This window comes from Chrysoperla carnea, chromosome X (assembly GCF_905475395.1).
Source record: "Chrysoperla carnea chromosome X, inChrCarn1.1, whole genome shotgun sequence".
NCBI lineage: Eukaryota > Metazoa > Arthropoda > Insecta > Neuroptera > Chrysopidae > Chrysoperla > Chrysoperla carnea.
The window spans coordinates 26,019,437-26,039,732 of record NC_058342.1 but is presented as its reverse complement, the minus strand read 5'-3'; the positions used below and the strand labels follow the sequence as shown (position 1 = coordinate 26,039,732).

Here is a 20,296-nt window from a genome sequence, read left to right as displayed (position 1 = left end):
AAGGATGATCACAGATCAGTTTACACCATCAAAAAATATATATACAGTGGAACTTGGTTAAGTGGGACCTGGATAAGTGAGAAACCTCCATAACTCATGCTGAGATCCCAACACTTTGGCACTAAATTACCTTTGTTAGTGGGACGAAGCAAACCTCTTAACCTGGGATTCATTCTTTCGATTTAATCGTCTTAGTTATCTCTATAACTGAGACAGCGAGTGAATTTTATATGCATTAACCTCTGTAACTGAGAACTGAGATAACATCGTTTCGATTGTTTACTTACTTATTCTTATTCTACCTGCAAATTCCGCACTAATTTTAAGCCACAATTACTCGGCCGAAACGAAGGATCAAATCTTGATCAGTCAAAACTGAAGTTAATATCCGTTTATGAAAGTGGGAAGACTGTGTCGATGAAGTCTGTGTCGAATTTAGTGTGGCAAATTCTACTCTTTGTAGAATAATTCAGAATGAGAATAAAATTCAATCACAATGTTCTGAAGGAGCTTCCTGAAGGGAGGATCCTGAACTTTAACAGTGTTTGCTAGCATGAGTCAAGCAATTTCGTAACAAAAACGTTCCGATGATTAAAGAAAAGGCACAAGATTTGGCGCGAAGGTTCGGTTTTCATAATTTTTGTAGCAGCAATTGGTTTAAAAAAAGAAACGATATAATTTTCAAAGAAATTTGAGGAGAAAGTAACGCTGTTGATGTAGCCAATGAATTGAAAACCTGCCAGTTTTTCTGCATAATTATTGGTTTATTTTTAATGATGATAATTTTAACGCAGACAAAGCGGGTTTATTTTATGAATGTCTACCAGATAAAACTTTCATATTAAAAGGTGAGTTCTGTCATGGCGAAAAACTTAGTAAAGCGTGCGTTACAATACTTCTGGGTGCTAACATGTCAGGAACTGAAAAGCTGTCTATCCTATTAATCGGAAAATCTAAAACTCTAAATGTTTGAAAGGTGTTAAAACTTCACCTTTGAATCACCAAAATAATAAAAAAGCATGTAAGACATCTTTTGTTTCCTAATAAAAAGGGAAGGAAACACAGGGATTTTTGGGTCAGAGAAGGGCAAATCAGATATTTTTGGTATAAAAATTTCTTGAATTTAAGTATGTTTTGGCAAACACATACTTAGCCAACTAAATCAATGCATATCCAGGTCTAGGAGAGATGAGCAGTTGCTCTAACCTGCCCTCCTTTCAGCACGCTCATGAACGGAAGTCAAATCTTATATACGATTTTAGTCAATATCTCAGAAAATATTTGTCCAATCGTCAAAGGGGCCAGATTTTTGTATTTTTTAGGTTAAAATGTGTATAAAAAACGATTAATATCCAAATCGGAGACACAATTGCACAATTGACTCTTGCTGATGTCGAAATGAAATCGAAATATCCATTCCACGTTAAAAATTTTCGATAATGGCAGAAAAATTGATTCTTAATTATTTAATATTTGAACTGAAGGAAGGTATTCAGTTCCAAGTTTTCAAGCGTAATACTAATTAAAGCTTCTTAAAAAATCACCCTCATTTTTATTAGAATTTTTTTCGATTAAACAAAAAAGGTTTGGACTCATAATAAACAAAATCTAATCTCACATCTAATAATACAAAAACTATTTAAAATTTTAACAATTAAACGCGTTTATTTGTAAGTTTAAGGAATCGGAAAATATTTAATGTCGAAAAATACGATTTTGAAAAATCGAGATATAAGAAAGATACAAAAATCTACAATCTATAAAATTTCGTTAAACTTTGAGATCAACAAATGTATGAGTCATTATCAAAAAGTGTTATTTACCTATCAAAATTTTTAACGATAAACCCGTTTTTAATCGAAATAATAACTTCTGAATATTTAAAATTCATAACTAAGAATTATCTCAAATACTGAAATAAATAATCTTTCAAATAATCGAAACACGCGTAATTTGAGCAAAATTCAATAAAAAACTTTATCATATGTTAAAACAATTAATATTTTTACGCACGATTAAAATTCAAAATCTAACCGCGTTAAATTACTAATTAATTTAATTAAATCGAGATGAATTACATACCCATAAAATTTAAAAAAAAATCATATGTACTTTCTCTACTATAAGAAGAAAGTAATTTAAAACAAATTAAACCGAAATTTGATCTGTATAATCTAGCTAATAAAACCACAAAAAATAGTTTCACTGAAAATTTTTGATTTCTTATACCAGCCACAAATAATGAATTGAAAAAAGACACATAAAAAATTTTCAAATCACGAATTCTTGATAAAACCAAAAATAAACAACACTATTAAATAATCTTATCTAGAAAAATTTCCAAACAGATTTCACTGTAATTTTATACATCACAATTTTATTATTGTTTAAACACGAAATTTTCGAAAAATATTTTGTTTTATCGACGCAGATGAAAAGTAAAAATACAACTACCAAATTTGGTCAAAATATATCAATTCAACCATATTTGGTTGAAACAAACTTGATTTTATTTTGAACTTGAAACACAAATTCAATGTTTATTGTTGAATTTTATAAAAATATGTTAAAATTCTGATCGTCAGTATTATTTTTGTCGAAATACACATTATGTCAAATAAATTTCATAAATTTTTATTCGAATATAACCATTCATTTTAATTAATTAGAATGAATATGTTCGTAATTAAATGAAAATTCATTGTAAACAATAAAACAGTGGACTTACGTTCATAAAGTTTTGATAATTTTTCATTAATTTTCAATATTTTCATAAAAATTTACGTTAGGTTTGTTGTAATCAAGTGACAGATCGTAGTGATTTACAAATTGTTACTAAATAAATAAAATTAAATATAGAGGGGTTTAGTATCGCTTTTTGATCGTCAACCAGTGGCAGCGTATGCTTTTCAAACATTTCCGTATTAAACAGGTGTGTTGAATACTAAACAGGCCAATATTATACGAAACGAAGTGGATTCGATACTTTTTGGTGGATCCGTAGATGAAAATTAAGCATCATATGTTTATTATCTTTCTCATCGAAAGTATTTTTAGGTTGACTGAGTTAATTATTTTAATTTGAACTATCAATTTTTTTAAAAACACCCGACAGATATTGGTGAAGTGCTGGGAAGTATAATTTCTAGACACTAATTTAAATCACGTACAAATTTCCAATCTTCTAGTTCAGTTTGTTTCGATATAAAGAGATGGAGATGCATGTAATTTACAGCTCCAATAGGCACTCCTTAGGTACTATCTAAACTTACATAAAAATTTTCAACGCCAATTTTAAAATTTAAAAAATAAATGTGATAAACAGTAAAATATATCAAAGTTCTCCAAAAATTTATCCAATATGGTACTTTTATACCATGTATATGAAATATACATAGTATATTAAGTTTAGTCCCAAGTTTGTAACGCTTAAAAATATTGATACTACGAAAAAAATTTTGGCTTAGGTTTTCGTAGACTCACCTAATTAGTCCATTTCCGTATGCCTGTCTGTCTATCTGTCATCTGTCGTCTGTCGTCTGTCCGTCTGTCATCACGATTACTCAAAAACAAAAAGAGATATCAAGCTAAAATTTTTATAGTGTGCTTAAGACGTAAAAAGTGAGGTCGAGTTCGTAAATGAGCAACATAGGTCAATTTGGTCTTGGGTCCTTAGGACCCATCTTGTAAACCGTTAGAGATAGAACAAAAGTTTAAATGTAAAAAATGTTCCATATAAAAAAATTAACAACTTTTGTTTGAAACATTTTTTTTTAAATATCACTGTTTACCCACGAGGGCGATAATTAAGTGAAAATTTTGTAGTATGTATTAATATAGGAATATCAGTTATGTGTGTGAGGCTATAAGAGTAGAAATCTTTCTTTATTTACGTGACGTCAAAAAAGAAACGATTGCCTCATCGAAACTGTCTATACATGGTATTTCAACAATTAACTCAGTCAATTGTTTGTTTTCACTTGTTTTATATTAAAGCTGCGGGGAAAGATGTTACAATATTCTTTGAAGGTCAATTTTTTATTTTCTATAATTTATAGGACCCCTTAATAAAACGTTTTTTATTATTCAAAATACAATATATTTGTATAGTTTGAAAAATGTATTTTACCTTCTAAGCAGGACTCAACAGCGTATCTTTACACTCGCTTGTCGATATAAGCATTTCATCCCGAAATTGATTTAGCCTATTTAGGTCTAATGACCTAAAATATTATATACTGAATGACATAGTGTAATAATAATGAATATTTGAAAGATAATATTGATAAAACTGGTCGAACTATACACTACCCAGAATCAAGCTAATTAAAGTAGTTGTATTTATAAACAATGCTATCCACCTGTTATGGGCCGCTTATGTATGCAGTTTTGTTATCAGATTTAACCAGATTTCATAAAATTTACTTGCTGATTAATTCGTTATTTAAATAATTGCAGGGCTGGTAATAAGTTTTGAAAATACGACATCTCAAAAGTACATCGAATTCAAAAAACCGAAAAATATGTAGGTATAAAATAAATAAATGAAAACTTTACCACATAGGTAAGATTTTCTTCTGCGAGAGACACTAAAACTTTAATTTAACCCTTCCGGTGGCTATAAAACTTATGCTTAATTATAATGTTTATTATTAAATTTTTGATTTCACCTAAAAGGGATATTAACAAGGTTTAAATTTAAAAATGTATTTTGACATATAACATTCTTTTGTTTTTATCAATATAAAATTTAAATACTTGATTGTAAATACAATTAGTACATAATTTTGAACTTTTGTAGATACTTCAGAATAGAAACCTCATTTTATTTCAAAGAGATTGATAATTTTAAGACAATATTTTATCTGGCATGAGTACACATGCCTCTAAGAACATCGAACCCACGACCCAAGAGAAACTACTTACGTATTTAATTGTATTATAAATTTTCCAAGCATTTTTAGTAAGGATCTTTATAAGAAAATATTTTACTAGCGGTGGTGCTTAGTAATGAAAATATAATCACTCAGATCTATACTAGTATTATAGGCAATATACATTACATTCGTGTAATTTTTTGGGACATGTTTGCTTTAAAACTATCTGCTCATTGAAATTTTCTCATGTTTACTGACCTTCATTTAACCCTGGACTAATTGCAAATGTAATCAAGTCCAGAAAAATCGTCACCCACTGAATTTTGATTGATTTATTTTTTCTTAAAAACAAGGTATGATAAAAATCATCCATTATAAAACAATTGCCTGGGATTGCCTTTGATAAGAAAAAGTATACCGATAATAATTACCAATATTAAGAGAGATTTTTACGATTTTAATATTCTATTACACTGATTTGGGTAGCTAATCGAGATAGCCCGATACTGGACTATTATTTGTAATATAATCCCAAAATTTTTCGATCTATTATTTATACATATATGTTATTCATAATTTAAAAGCTATGAGGTATAATTTAGGAACAAATAATATAATTTTCCAGGAAATATGTTGGCTGTAATTAGTAATTTAATCCCAAAATTTTTCGATCTATTATTTATACATATATTTCATTTCTGATATTAATAATTTCAGATATATATAGAAACAAATAATATAATTTTCCAGGGAAATCAAAGTGGATAATGCGGTTTAATATATTGCAAATAATTTAATGAAAATCTATTTTGAAATAATAATCCCAAAATCTTGTATATTCAAACAGTGTATATTCAATTTCCATGTAAAAGCACTACTCGAAAAGTTTACATCTAATTGATATATGAACCCATATGTATATACAATTGTGTTGAATATCCCATGTGTGAAATTCCATGTTCCAAAATAACTTAAAACTTAAAGATCTGCTTATTAATTTGCATGATGATTAGGGACAAGCTTTTATATGTACTAAAAAGTAAAAAATAATTTTATCTATGAGTCACTCATACCCGACTATTCGTAAAAGCTCGAGGCGCTCAATTTAAAATATCAAAAATGATTCAGAACGCCTCATCTACTCCACATGCTTAATTATTTTCGATTCATTCTTGATATTAAGCGCCTCAAGCTGTGTTACAAATAGTCGGGTATGAGTGACTCATAGATAAAATTATTTTCTACTTTTTAGTACAATAAAAGCCTAAGTAACTATAAACGATGGTGAGTTGGAAATTTGTAGGTGCCTTCATTAATTTTAGTTTCATAATAACCCATTCGATAACTGAAATTTTGAATTCAGAAGAATTTTACTTTTTTCAATCAAATTGGTGCTTTGATCCATTTTTGTGAATCTCTAGAGAAGAGCAGCTTCCCGTACTTGCCCCCTCCCCCCCTTCGCATCGTCTATGACACCTTTTTAAAACAAGTTTTTAGGCGATATTTCGTAAACAGCTTATCCAATAGTCAAATAATCATGTTTTTTTCCGAAGTTTTTTTTCAACGGGTTTGCTGTCTCTTAGTATACATAACATAAGTGTTTATATAAAATATTACATAATGGACTAGGTCTATATAGGTAATTGACCCCACTCTCACATATAGGTACATATAAAACAACATGTGACCCTAACTGTTGTGCCCTAAGTTAACTAATTATAAGTTCTAAGTACTAAAATACACGCGATTGAATATTTATTCAAATTCAAAAATGTTCATTTTTATTTGGTTTATTTTTATTGATTTACAAAAAATAAAATTGAAAAATTTGACCGCGACATTTGAATTTTTGCCAATAATCAACCTCTTTTTAGGTCCAATTTATTGTAAACAGTGCATTAACTCCAAACCAGAACAAAAATGTATATTCGACTTTTTATACCATTTATATGAAATATATACAAGGTATATTAAGTTTAGTCCGTTTTCGGTTGTCTGTCTGTCCGTCTGTCAACACGGTAACTCAAAAACAAAAAAAGATATCAAGTTGAAATTTTTATAGCGTGCTTAGGACGTAAAAAGTAAGGTTGAGTTCATAAATAAGCAACATAGGTCAGTTGGGTCTTGGATCCGTAGGACCCATTTTGTAAACCGTTATAGATAGAACAAAAGTTTAAATGTAAAAAATGTTCCTTATAAAAAAATAAACAACTTTTGTATGAAACATTTTTTCGTAAACATCACTGTTTAACCGCGAGGACGCAAATTAGGTGCAAATATCAGTTACATGTGTGTGGCTACCTAAGAGTGGATATCTATCTTTATTTACATGACGTAAAAAAACAAACGATTGGGTCATCAACACTGTCTGTACATGGTATTACAACAGTTAACTCAGTCAATTGTTTGTTTTCACTTGTTTTATTATCATTTTCTTACTCCTTTAGATTTGACTCCCTTAGAAATTTTTTCCCAAATTAGGACGAAATTTAATACAATATCTGAATACTACCTGACCCGTGAGGAATTCTACAGGACGGTACCTGTGCCTTAAAACAGGCTAAAGAAATAATACATAAATGATACAAAATATAATTTACTTTCTATTTATTGTGTATAGGCAATTTTATTACAGGTATGAAATTGTATATTGAAAACCAAATCGGTGCATTACATTCTTAGATCTTGGGTATAGTTTTCGTTGTTAGCTAGCACATTTGAAATAAGTGACAGAAAATAGGCTAGTGAAATAATAAATTAGATTATCAAAAGTATTATAGGCAAAAAAAGTCTACAATTTTACCAAAATTTCAAACAGCTGTATCTCTGCGAAAAATCATCGAATTTGAAACCTCAATAGCTCATTTGAACATTTGTACTATCTAAATTGTCATTTCTGGATTTAAAATCTCGCACTGAAATTTGTATCATTTCGTTCGAAAACTTAGCCTCCTTTTGCGTCGGAGATGAGAATTAAAAAAAAAAACTAATTATCTCAGGTAATAAATTCAAACGAGTGAATATTTTTATTAACCAATAAATTTTTTTAACATGTACAGCAAAAATATACAAACAAAAAGGTTAACAGAAATTTTACTAATATCACAAACACATTTTTTTAACAATCAAAATTGTTCATCAAATTAGCCAAAATTTTTAGGTACAGTTAGAATAACTTTTAGAGAGAGATGTATTTAACTTCGTGAAAAGTTCTTTATTTTTTGACGTCGATTTTTGCTGGTTTGCCGATGTTGCACTACAATAAATCATAAATGAATTCATACCGAAGATAAGTCTTAAAATTTAATCAGTAAATGGATTGAATCGATTTTAATCCATTGCCTCGAAGCATTTTCAGTTTCTTGCTAAGTTCATTATTTTTTTTACCGTTATTTTTGCTCCTGTTCCGCTACAATAAATCATAAATGAATTCATACCAAACATAAACATAAAGGTTTAATCAGTAATGGGATTGAATCGGTTATAATCCATTGCCTCGAAAGTTTTCCAACTCCTTGCTAAGTTTATTATTTTTTTACCTTTATTTTTGCTGCTTTTGGGCTACTAATCTTAAGGTTTAATCAGCAATGATATTGAACCGATTATTCTAATTTTATTGCCTCGAAGCATTTCCAACTTCTTGCTAAGTTCATTATTTTAATTATCCCTATTTTTGATGATAAACGAAGTCATATCGAAGATAAACCTAAATATTTAATCAGTAATGAAGTCAAGCCGGTTCTAATCCATTGCCTTGAAGCATTTTTAACTTCTTGGAAAGTTCTTTATTTTTTGACGTCGATTTTTGCTGGTTTGCCGATGTTGCACTACAATATATCATAAACGAATTCATACCGAAGATAAACCTGAAGATTTAATCAGTAATAAGATCGGATCGGATCTAATCCATTGCCTTGAAGCATTTCCAACATCTTCTGCTTCTGTTCTTTATTTTTGTGAAACTCTATATTTGCTGATGTTATATATAGATCATAAACGAATTCGTAAAGAAGAGAAATCTAAGGATTTAATCAGTAATGAGATCGAACCGGTTCTAATCCATTGTCTAGAAGCATTTCCAAAATCTTCTTCTTCTTGTTTTTTATTTTTGTGAAACTCTATATTTGCTGATGTTGGGCTGCTATAAATCATAAACGAATTCATACCGAAGATAAATCTAAGGATTTAATCAGTAATGGGATTGAACCGATCCTCATACATTAGCTTGAAGCATTTCCAATTTCTTGTAAATTTACTACTAGTTGTGTATGCAGAAAATTAAGAATTTATTTTCTTTGAGCCAAAAAATCATTGAGATTAATTGTCACAGCACAATTTGATGAACAAAATACAATAAATTTATAAAATATTTTTCCTAAAATCACAAGAAAGGCTTTGAAAAGAATGCTGAGCAAACATGATTTTTGAGAAAGATCGCTTTTTAAGTATTGTTATGTCTTGCATTTGACATCATAGACTCAACACGATTTGCTGTTTCTCGTACAACATCGGATAATTCCGGTAATTCAGGTAAATCTAATGTTATGTGTGCTGATAAACGTTTATATACAGAATTTGTTTCTGGTTTTTTACGCCGTGCTTCTTCATATTTTAATTGTTGTTTTAAGAATATTGCATTTTTTAACATGTCTTGTACACTTTTCAATGTTGATTCGGCATTGTCCATTGCTTTCAGCGCACTATAAAAGATGAAACGATTATAAAATAAGGGACTAACAACTAATCGAGTTATTTTTTTAAATAACACTGTACTGTAGGAAATGAAGCATTTAAAGTTGCAAGTCTATGGAGACTTTATATAGAACCCGGCTCGAGATATTCGTATTCGTAATATATTCGTATGAGTATGTAGAACAAAGGAATATTGGTTAGAAAGTGTGCTTTTATTATGCTCACGCGAGCGTGTGCTTTGAAGTTCGCTCAAGCTAATTCTGCTGAAAACTCATGAAATTTGAGAAAGCAGTCATTAGATCTTAAATTTTGGGCTATTCTCAGCATTTTTTGTCTCGTTTTTTCCTAAAACTCACCGTTTTAGAGATACATTTTTCGTTAGAATTAGCTTGGACGAACTTTTTAAGCGCGCGCGTGGGTGATAGTAGTAAAAGCACACTTTCTAATCAATTTGTTCATTTCTAACAATACTACACATATTTGGGTCAATGCGTGGATATACCCTGCCCATGGTCCAATTTTTGGTTTAAGAGGAGCAAATAAGATAATTTTGGCCTTAAAATTCCATAAATTCAATAGTATTTTGGCATAAACACATGAATTTAGCCAACTAAATCAATGACAAATCCAAGACCAGAGGGGGAGGCAGATCCTCTAACCACCCCTGTCTTCTGTACACCCATGAACAGAATCTCAGAAATTATTATTTACACATTCATCATAGAGACCCGATTTTTGCATGTTTCGGGTCAAAATGACTCTAAAAAACTATTTTTATCCAAATCGGAGATAAGATAATTTCGATAAATTTGGTTGTTTTTAAGATTGAACGGTAAGTTTTTGAGGTATCGGTAGAAAAAATTGGTCCGGGATATCAACCCCCATACTCGATTTTAGTCAATATCTCAGAAATTATTCGCCTAATCGCCAAAGGGATCCGATTATTGCATTTTGAGACTCAAAATGACTCTAAAAAACGATTTTTATCCAAATCGGAAACAAAATAATTTTACCGTTTTTTTGCTATTTTCTTAAGCGGTACCCCTTTGAAAAAATCAAAAGCAAATTTTTATTCGAAATTTGATGAAATTACATAAGGTAGTTTTAACCCAAAAAGTACAGAAATGTGGTTTATTTATTGATTGAACGGGTAGTTTTAGAGATAAAGCTAAAAAAGTACTCCTGAAAACCTTGTACGAGAAGTTTTATTTCGGAGCTATTCAGGAGATCTCTCGGAAAATATTCATCTTATCGTCAAATGGGCTTATTTTTATGTTTTTTGGGTCTTACTTACTCGAAATAATCCAAAGACACAAAACTTTGGTTAAATTTTCAATTAACGGCAAGTTTCAGAGGTATCAACTGAAGAAATTGGTCCGGAATGTTAACCTTCATATACGTTTTTAGTGAATATTTTAGAAATTTTTCATACAATCGTCAAAGGGACCCGATTTTTCTTTTTTTTAGGCTTAAATGACTCTAGAAAACAATTTTTACCCAAATCGCAATCAACATAATTTTGCCGATTTTTTAAACTTATTTTAAGGAGTACCCCTTCGAAAAAATCGAGAAAATCACAAAAAAAACTTTTCATTTGAAATTTGATGAAACCTGGTAGTTGGGGTAATTTTGTTCCAAAAAGTACAAAAATCGGATTTTTTTATTGATTGGGCGGATATTTTTTGAGATACCGCCAAAACCCTGTACGAAATATTTTTATTTCGGAGCTATTCAGGAGATGTCCCAGAAAATTATCATCTTATCGTCAAATGAGCTGAATTTTTATTTTTTTTTGGGTCCTAATTACATTAAACAATTTAAAGATATAAATATTTGATTGACTTTGCGATTGAACAACATAAATAAGATTTTCTTTCAAATTTGGAATAATCTCCGAAAGTAGGTTATATTTTTGAATAGGCAAATTAAACTTTTCGAACACTAATTTTTTTAAATATTACCTAACGGCATATTCGACATCATAACATCTTCCTTGAAGCTCATATTGTAATTTTGTGACTTCAACACGACGATCCACCATTGGTGTTAACGCTTTTCGGACATGTTCTTGTAAACGATAAAATGCTAACGATGGTTCATTTGCCACAATATGCATGTTTTCAGAAATTCTTTCAGTTGCTAAAAAAAATATTTTTTATCACATTATTTCAATTGTTTAAATTTAAAAACTACGAGCTCAAATTTTCAAAAATTGTAAGCTTTTAAATATTCGGTAACGATATTCGGACACTATCGTGTAGTACGGGTCTGTGAGTTTTTGGCCTTTACGCTCACCCTGTGATCCACGAATTTATTTGTTAATGCATTATGATCATGCCTTAATGGGGTCGAGTTAGTACGGGTCTGTGGGTTTTTGGCCCTTACGTTCACCCTGTGATCCACGAATTTATTTGTTAATGCATTTTGATCATGTACTAATGGGGTCGAGTTAGTACGGGTCTGTTGGTTTTTGGCCCTTACGTTCACCCTGTGATCCACGAATTTATTTATTAATGTATTTCATAATAAGCGCTAAAATTGTTATTCACTGTTCTGTGAATAATAAAAGATTTCGTTCACGCTAATTAAATCGGAGAAAAGCTCAAAAAACTACGATCTTTTTCTGTTACGCTTAATATATACTCCAAATTATCTTAACGTGATACTCACACTAAACACACAATAGTGTCCGAATAACCTCAAACTCCAAATATTTGCTAAGGTCTTTTTGATAAGTAAGTGTCAAGGATAATTAGCTTAACTTAGCTACAATAAAAATACTAAAACAAATTTCTTTCGTAAAATTGGCTAAGTATTAAATATTAGCAAAAAATTGTTAATTTTAAAAATATTTAGCTCATAAAGAATCATAAATTATATTTCGAGGTTAGAATTTAAATAAAATAAATTTACCTCTTTTCACTTTGTTTTCCAATTCAGGATCACTTTGCCAAGTTGCCATTTTCTTTGATCTAAATATTAAAATCTATTTCTGCAAAATTATTCAATAAAATTCATATATTCCCAAAATTTGACATATAAGATTTTCTATTGTTTATAAACTTATTGATAGAAATTTATTATTTTTACTTTTCACCCTGAAAATCAAAATAAAAACTTTTAAGATTTCTTTTCTCGTATAAAACGCGAAAAAACATTCAAATCACAAATATCCAAAAATTTACTTGAATAGACTTAAATAATAAAAGTGAAGTTTCTGTTTTTAGTAAAGTAGAAATATTTATCATAAATATTGGATTAAATTTAGTAGAATTTACATGATAATTTTTTTTATTAAATCTTAATATCTTGAATCGATTCTTTTTTGGCTTACTGTCCACTCCCAAAGTTTGACATTCCTACTACTAAGTTTGGAATTTTACTTAATGCAACTTCATCGCCACTTCTTTGCACCGCTTTTGAACCGATTAAATTGCCAAAAAGATTTGTTGTTATCTTCAATTGAGAGGAAATAGAGCAATAACTAGTATCAAATTACCATTTTATGCTTCGAAAACACGTTCTGTGCTCAAAAAATTTCCCCCAAGCTCCAAAAAAAAGATGAAATCATGCATGAAAACTAGATTGTGTTAAAAAAATGAATTTAAGAATTAGAAAAAGGCAATTTTGATGCAGGAATTTATGGAAATAATTCTAAAATTTCATGCAAAAGAAAATTTAAAATAGTGCTCTAGTATTCGCACCGTGTGTGAGTTTTCTTGGAGGAGTTTCCATGGTAACGATACACTACTTTAATTATAGAATTGTATGGATGTATATATAATTGTATGGATTGCATTTATGACTTATTATGATAATATTATGATAATTTACATTTGAAAAATAATATTTGTGCAATTTGATTTCTTATTTTCACAATTTTTAATGCATTAAGTTTAATTAATTAGTGTTTTTCAATAATTTTAATTTGACATTTTCTATAACATTAACATGTAAAGAATTACAAACTAATCATAACAGCCTCCTTTAACGCCAAAATTTTTCACTGGAAGCGCTGGCATCGATTTTATTGTCCCTACAATCACTACGCACACAACGAATAATTTAATTCATCAGAAATTGATTGGCCTGACTCTTAAGGGTTGTATCCACAACGGCCAAGTGTTATGCGCATGAGTATTATCAATTGAATGAAAAGTTCCACGGGATCACATAACGTGGCAACGATACCGTCACTGTTGGCAATTTATAAATAATATAATTACAGAAAACACATTCGATTTGGATGAAATACAAAATTGTGGACTCTTTATCAAAAATCTATTTGAGTTGTGTGTTTGTGTGAATTTTAACATCTGGTTTAATTTCTAATATTTAACAGTGAGTATTCGAATTTTTATTGAATTTTATTTAGTTTTTCATTCAATATTTTTATTTAAAAAAAAAATTTTTGTTTGGTTATTTCGTGAAAATTATAATTTTATTTAACATATTTTCAAATTTTTATGGAATATCGAAATTTATGCGAATACCGAAATTATATTTAAGTTCACATCTATTAATACCGGTCCTATATTTTTATTTGGGAAATTTATAGATAAAATGAATTTTTCAAAATCATATTAAAATTTTTTTGGGCATGATCGATTTCTCTTTATATGCTAGATTATTTTAGCCAAAAACAAGAAGTTTGTCGCCTTTAACTTCGATTTGCTAGTTTTTTTGTAATTATTGAGGTAATTTAAGGCAAAATATTTTATTTAAACCAGGAACATTTAATGGTCCAGTAAATTTGAAATACACTTTAAGGTAATTCGTACACTGAATACATTTTAAGGTAGTTCATAAACTCACTTTTTTTTTAGAACAATTGATGAAATTAAAATATTGTTAATCTATGCGGATTTAATTTGTCAAAATAAAGAGATTTTCAATCAATTGTTATGCTTTCACACAAAAACTACCAAATAGATTTGAATGAAACTTTACAATAATATACCTCATACATCTAAATAAAACATAGGCTATGAAGATACTGGCAGTTATCCGCTTCGTCGGAAAAATTCTATTTTAAAAGCAAAGACTAAATAGTTAGAATTCATAGTAAAAAAATTCGAGTGTTATGGAAAGGGGCTAGATGAGAGCAAGGGAGGTGAAGACTATAACGCTTTGGTCTTTACTCGGACATACTTTATGGTTTTAAGAACTTGAATTTAATGGCCAAACTAAATACGTTAAAAGAATAAACCATAGAGATAATACCAAAGAGCTTTAGAGACATAGGAAACTCAATAAGTGAATTCTTGACCACGAAGAAAGGGACAGTAACTATAGACGTTCTTCCCTCTCTGCCTCGCAGCCAATAATATTTGTAAATACAATCAACCATATAAGAGAGACGGAGACAACTATACACGTCTATCTTATCTGTCTCTCTCTACTGCAATCAAACCGTTTGCCGGAGACTTTTCAGCTCTATGATATTATCTCTAAGCAATAAACTAAAAATTCCTAATAAAATTTTGTTTTTTTTTTTTTAGATGTTTGTAAAATTGTGTATAGTTCTCTTGTTGGGAACTTTATGTCATGCCGACGAAGAAGAGACGGGTGCAAAATTATTAGTATCGAAACATGTCCTCAACAAATACTTGGTTGAGAGTATGGATTTAGTTGTAAAATACACGTTGTATAATGTGGGTAACGCAGCTGCCACAGATGTTGTAATCACTGATCATGGTTTCCATCCAGAAGTTTTTGAAACTGTTGCTGGTAAATTGAATGCAAGATTTGATCGAATTCCACCACAAAGTAATGTGTCACATACTGTGGTGTTACGTCCAATCAAATATGGTTACTTCAATTTTACGGCTGCTGAAGTTAAATATAAACGTTTTGAACAATCAACTGAGGTATGTTTAGCTTTTTTTAGTCATATTTTCCACAAAGTAGAATACTTCTCGCGTATACACTTTCCACACTGCTCCCCACAATCACTCAAAAATGATATTGTTTGCTTGTATATACATTTAATGTGATTCATTGTTATGATTCTAAAAACACAATAGCATCACAATAACACGCGTTTAATGCTGTGTTTACAGTTCCGCTCAGCAAGCATTTGGTAAAGAAAAAATCCACAAGTGAAGCTGACTGACTGAATCTATACAAATTCTATCGCACTTCTAGATGCTAGAAAAGTGTGATTTTTGACATTCGATGCGGAATTGCTTGAAACCTACGGGAAAGATAAACTAAATGGAAAACTTAAACTTTTTAACTGCAACCACCGGAAAATCGGAAAAATACCCTCAAAAATTAATTTTTTTATTCCATACATGATAGAAAGATGGGATTTTCACCAATCGAGCCGAAATCTCGGCCCCCGGAAAATCGGCAAAAATTTCAAAAATTACGTTTTTCAGTTCTATGCATGCTAGAAAGATGAAATTTTCATCAATCGACCTGAACTTAAGTCAAATTAACAGAGTACTTCGAGAATTTTCATTACCCACATCACAACCCTCCAAAAATGGGAAAAAATTCCCAAAACTAACCCATTTCTTTTATAAATGCCGGAGAGTTCGGTTTTTTTGCAATCGACGCTTAATAACTTCAAATTAAAAAGGTTTCTAAAATCTTCAAATTAATCGCTATCCTCTAAAAACGGGCCGTACACATCTTAAGCTTTCCATTAACTTTTATTCATGTGAGAAAAATACGAGTTTGGCATTCATGGAATATTATTTTCTGCCACGCGAAGCCAAGGTCAGCAGGGGTCATAGGGATGGCTCCTTGCGAGCACAGCGAGTTTCTATTATAATTTTGAATTTCATCGAATATTTTCTTTTTACAGGAACAATACGCAGTCAGTAGTGAACCAGGTGAAGGTGCCATTGTTGCCTTCAAAGACTACGACAAAAAATTCTCATCACACGTTGTTGATTGGCTAACTTTTGCCATTATGACACTCCCATCATTGGTGATCCCGTTCGCTCTATGGTACTCCAGCAAAATCAAGTATGAAAATGTTATCTCAAGTAAAAGTGAAGCAAGTCGTCCAAAGATTAAATGAAAATAGCACAAAAATTTAATTTATTTATAAAACAATCACTATGTGATTGAAGTGTGAACAAGGGGAGGGAAGAGACAGTGGGGTAAAGTAAAAAAAAAAAGAAATTGTTAAAATTACTTGTGTTCATGGACTAAAACTATATTCACGTATTTCATTTTTTTTTTTCATTGTAATAAGTGCTGGAACTGATACATTTATAAATCATAATATATGCGCATGCGCAATCGTAAATTATCACCTGTAGAAATAATGTGAAATATAATTTAAGACTTTCATTGAAATAAAACAAAACTGTTGGTTTTTTTTATATCAAATTTTTGTTGTTTTTATTTGCGAAACATAATTTTCTTTACATATTTTTATCCATTGCTGTTGGCTGAATTCAGAGTCTATCTTTAATGGTTGACAAGTTGAGCCCTACGGACCTAATTGACCTATGTTGCTCATTTACGAACTCGAACTCACGTTTTACGTCCTGAGCACGCTATAATAAATTTCAGCTTGATATTTCGGTTTTGAGTTATCGTGTCGGCGAACGGACAGGCAACCGGAAATGAACTAGTTATCGAATGGTATTCAGTGAATGTACAAATTTATCAATATTTGTCATATCTATAGCGCCCAAATTAGGGCTCAGATCCAAAATTGGTAAATAACTTTTACCATCGTCTTTATGAGCTTATTCTGTACTTCGGTTACAGTCTCATGTTCTCCAAATTAGTATAACATTTAAAATATTTTCTTCCCCCCTGAATCCACGTCTTATTCATAGTCCATAGAAGCTGGATAATCGCAATCTACTCTCATTTACTCTGCCATGTAGACTGACAGGAAATTAAAAGGTATAATTTGCTCCGAATTCAAAGAAAATCTTAGTCCACATCGTTTTCATACTCCCCAGAATTTGACAAACTTACAAAACTCTCGCAACGAAGTCAAGCTTAAGAAAATCTCGCATTATTGTACCGTATCAAGGTAGCTAGGATTGTCCAGGATGAAAACCATCTTTTTTGGTGAATATTTAAAACTTCTTTGCCCACATCGGGAACTTAACAATTATCGGGAAATATGGCCAATCAACATATGGCTGGCCAGTGGTTGACTATTATTTTCATAATAATTATCTTCAGAAAATTCCCGAGAAACAGGGAATTCACGGGATACATTTTCAACTATTATTGATTGATGCTCATAATAATTATTTCCAGAAATTTCCGCACTATTCCCGTCATTATTACTATGTAAATTTAACAAATGTAAATCATCCTCTTCATTGATTTTCGTTAAAATCGATTGTGGTAAATTATCCGAACCAAAACCAGCTTTAGGTTCACAACCAAACAACGCTTTATACGCGCATTTATTTGAATTTTCAGTAAAATTGGTATTTTTTTGCCATTGCACGTAATATAAACCCAGAGACCAACGCATTAATTTATGCTGCGCTATCCACGCGCGTAATAACTCTTCGATATTTTTTTCACTACGTTCAATTTGAAGTGTGCGACGAGCGCGTACTTGCACGCATTCCGGCCATAAACTACGTAATTCCTCAATAATTTGTTCCACAAATTCAGGTCCATTAGATGATTGTAAAATGTTCGGTGCACCAGTTTCTAAGAATATTTTTAACAATTCAATTGCAGTTTCTGAGGCACGTTTCGTTTGTAATGGCCGTAAAAATATAAAATTTGTTTTAATGTCTTTGTATAAAAGTATCCACTTATATTCGTGATCGGGTAACGATTGGAAATCGATTAAATCGATTTGTCCACGAGTATATTTTAATGGTTGGATTACTTTTACCTTTGGCTGATGAGTTTCTTTAATGATATCACAAGCTTTACAACATTTTAGAAATATATTGAGTGCCGGTCGTGGAATTGACATTCGAGAGTTGATATATTTACGCATTTTATCGAGACGAGCGTGATTTGTGATCCTGACATGAGTTTCGTATAAACGATCGTACAAATCTTCGTAACATATTACGTAAATCGTTTTTTGTAATTTAAGTTTCTTTTTTATTAAAAATGAATTTCCATCTCTTTCGTACACGTCGTAGGTGTGTAGCAAGAAATATTCACGACGTTCTTTTTGGCCTCTAAAAAAAATGTATTTGTTATTAAGGATGTATAAGCGCCAGGGAAATTTTGGATGAAATATTTGATTTTTTTTATATGAAGTTAGCCTAAGTCTAAATCAAATATCAATCATACAAATCATACGTCATACAAAGAACACATCCTTCAAGTTTCAGGTCTCTACGATTACCAGTTTAGGTTGTGCGTGTATCCGTCAGTCAGCCATTCAGGACAAAGCATTTTAGGAAGTGAGTTAATCGAACTTATGGTCATAGTCAATAACTCAAACACGTTTGCATTTTGACCGTCGTACCAATTGAGACTTTTAATCAGGATGATATCTACAAAATCTCGTAATATGAGCAAATTTGACGTAAGTTGAGTAGTGTATCGTTACCATGGAAACGCCTCCAATAAAACTCACGAACGGTGCGAATATCGCATATCCTTTTCGAAAATATTAGGGTAATGTTAATGGAACATTTTTCATATGCTATTTTATTCGACTTGAAATGAAAGTTCAAAACGAAAACTATGAAATTATACTCACTTTTTTGATTTTGCTGTCTCAATTTCTAATTTAATTTTTTCTTGTTCACTTCTTGTATATGGTTTTTTGCCGGGTTTTTTACGATAAAATTCTCCCAATTTTTTGTAAAATTCTTCTTTGTTGACACAACTTTCCTCTGTTGCCATAACTTTTGATTGTTGTTCAATTTTTAATTAAAAATTTTTTCAATCACAAAATTTCATGATCTGGTTAAATGACAGTTTAGTCATCTAATGAAAAGATTGTTTTTTTTTCTACATGAACATGCGTTTAGAGTATTACAGAGTGGTCAAAAAATGCATACACTAGTGAAGTTTCAACACGACTCTGAAGTTTCACGCAATTCTTTGTTTGCGTCATAAGATGGTCAAAATTCCTTGAAAAATTATCCCGGAAGATCACGGTTATGAGACGATTTTAGCGTTTCAGCAATCCCTAGAAAATCTGCTTGGAAGCGACTTTTCTTTAGTATATCAAGCACAAAAATATCACTTGTAACGATTAGTTTTCCGATTTTTTATCACAATGGCAAACAATCTGACAGTGTTGCCAATGCATAATTGACTGAATGCCTGAAAATCGTTAAGCAATTTTTCGATTTTACCCAAATGCCAATAAAATTGCTTTTCTAAAGCAAATCAAAATTAAAAAAATTATTGAGCAATACCATTATATTATGGTTAACTAATAGAACATATTCTTATGCTTTTGATAACAGCAGTTAAAATTCAGCTAAAATGCAATAAATTTGATTAAAAAATTTTTGAACATATTATGCCCATTAACTACACAATTTGTATTTGAATTTAACAATACACATCGAACACAGCTGGTGTTACAGACAGATACACAGATAAAAAGTGTGTAAGCTTTTTTTGGTACACTCTGTATTGGGCGCAAGATTTTGAAATATAATCAAATCATTTCATGAAAGGGTCAGTCCATTTTAAAATTGACAATGATCGATGAAAAAAAATATATAAATTAATTTTATTTAATTCAGTCAAAAGATTATTTGGTACTTTTTTGGTATGCTTCCTGCAATCATCAAATAAATCCG

The 20,296-nt window shown here is 30.5% G+C and overlaps 3 protein-coding genes across 3 annotated transcripts; 1 reads left to right on the top strand and 2 right to left on the bottom strand.

Moving 5' to 3' along the window:
• Positions 1-7,972: 7,972 nt before the first annotated feature.
• On the bottom strand, positions 7,973-12,627 carry LOC123302530 (BLOC-1-related complex subunit 8 homolog). The gene is made up of 3 exons (XM_044885501.1): positions 12,483-12,627; positions 11,531-11,708; positions 7,973-9,577 (listed from the first exon to the last, which is right to left on the bottom strand). The coding sequence occupies exons 1-3, from the start codon at positions 12,529-12,531 to the stop codon at positions 9,319-9,321; spliced, it is 486 nt and encodes a 161-aa protein (XP_044741436.1). The 5' UTR covers positions 12,532-12,627; the 3' UTR covers positions 7,973-9,318.
• Positions 12,628-13,755: 1,128 nt separating this feature from the next.
• LOC123302528 (translocon-associated protein subunit beta) lies at positions 13,756-16,730 on the top strand. Its single transcript, XM_044885498.1, has 3 exons — positions 13,756-13,910; positions 15,071-15,439; positions 16,384-16,730. Exons 2-3 carry the CDS (start codon positions 15,071-15,073, stop codon positions 16,600-16,602), a joined length of 588 nt encoding a protein of 195 aa, XP_044741433.1. The 5' UTR covers positions 13,756-13,910; the 3' UTR covers positions 16,603-16,730.
• Positions 16,731-16,932: 202 nt separating this feature from the next.
• Positions 16,933-19,456, bottom strand: LOC123302518 (KRAB-A domain-containing protein 2-like). The gene is made up of 2 exons (XM_044885476.1): positions 19,237-19,456; positions 16,933-18,706 (listed from the first exon to the last, which is right to left on the bottom strand). The coding sequence occupies exons 1-2, from the start codon at positions 19,380-19,382 to the stop codon at positions 17,659-17,661; spliced, it is 1,194 nt and encodes a 397-aa protein (XP_044741411.1). The 5' UTR covers positions 19,383-19,456; the 3' UTR covers positions 16,933-17,658.
• Between the last annotated feature and the right edge of the window lie 840 nt (positions 19,457-20,296).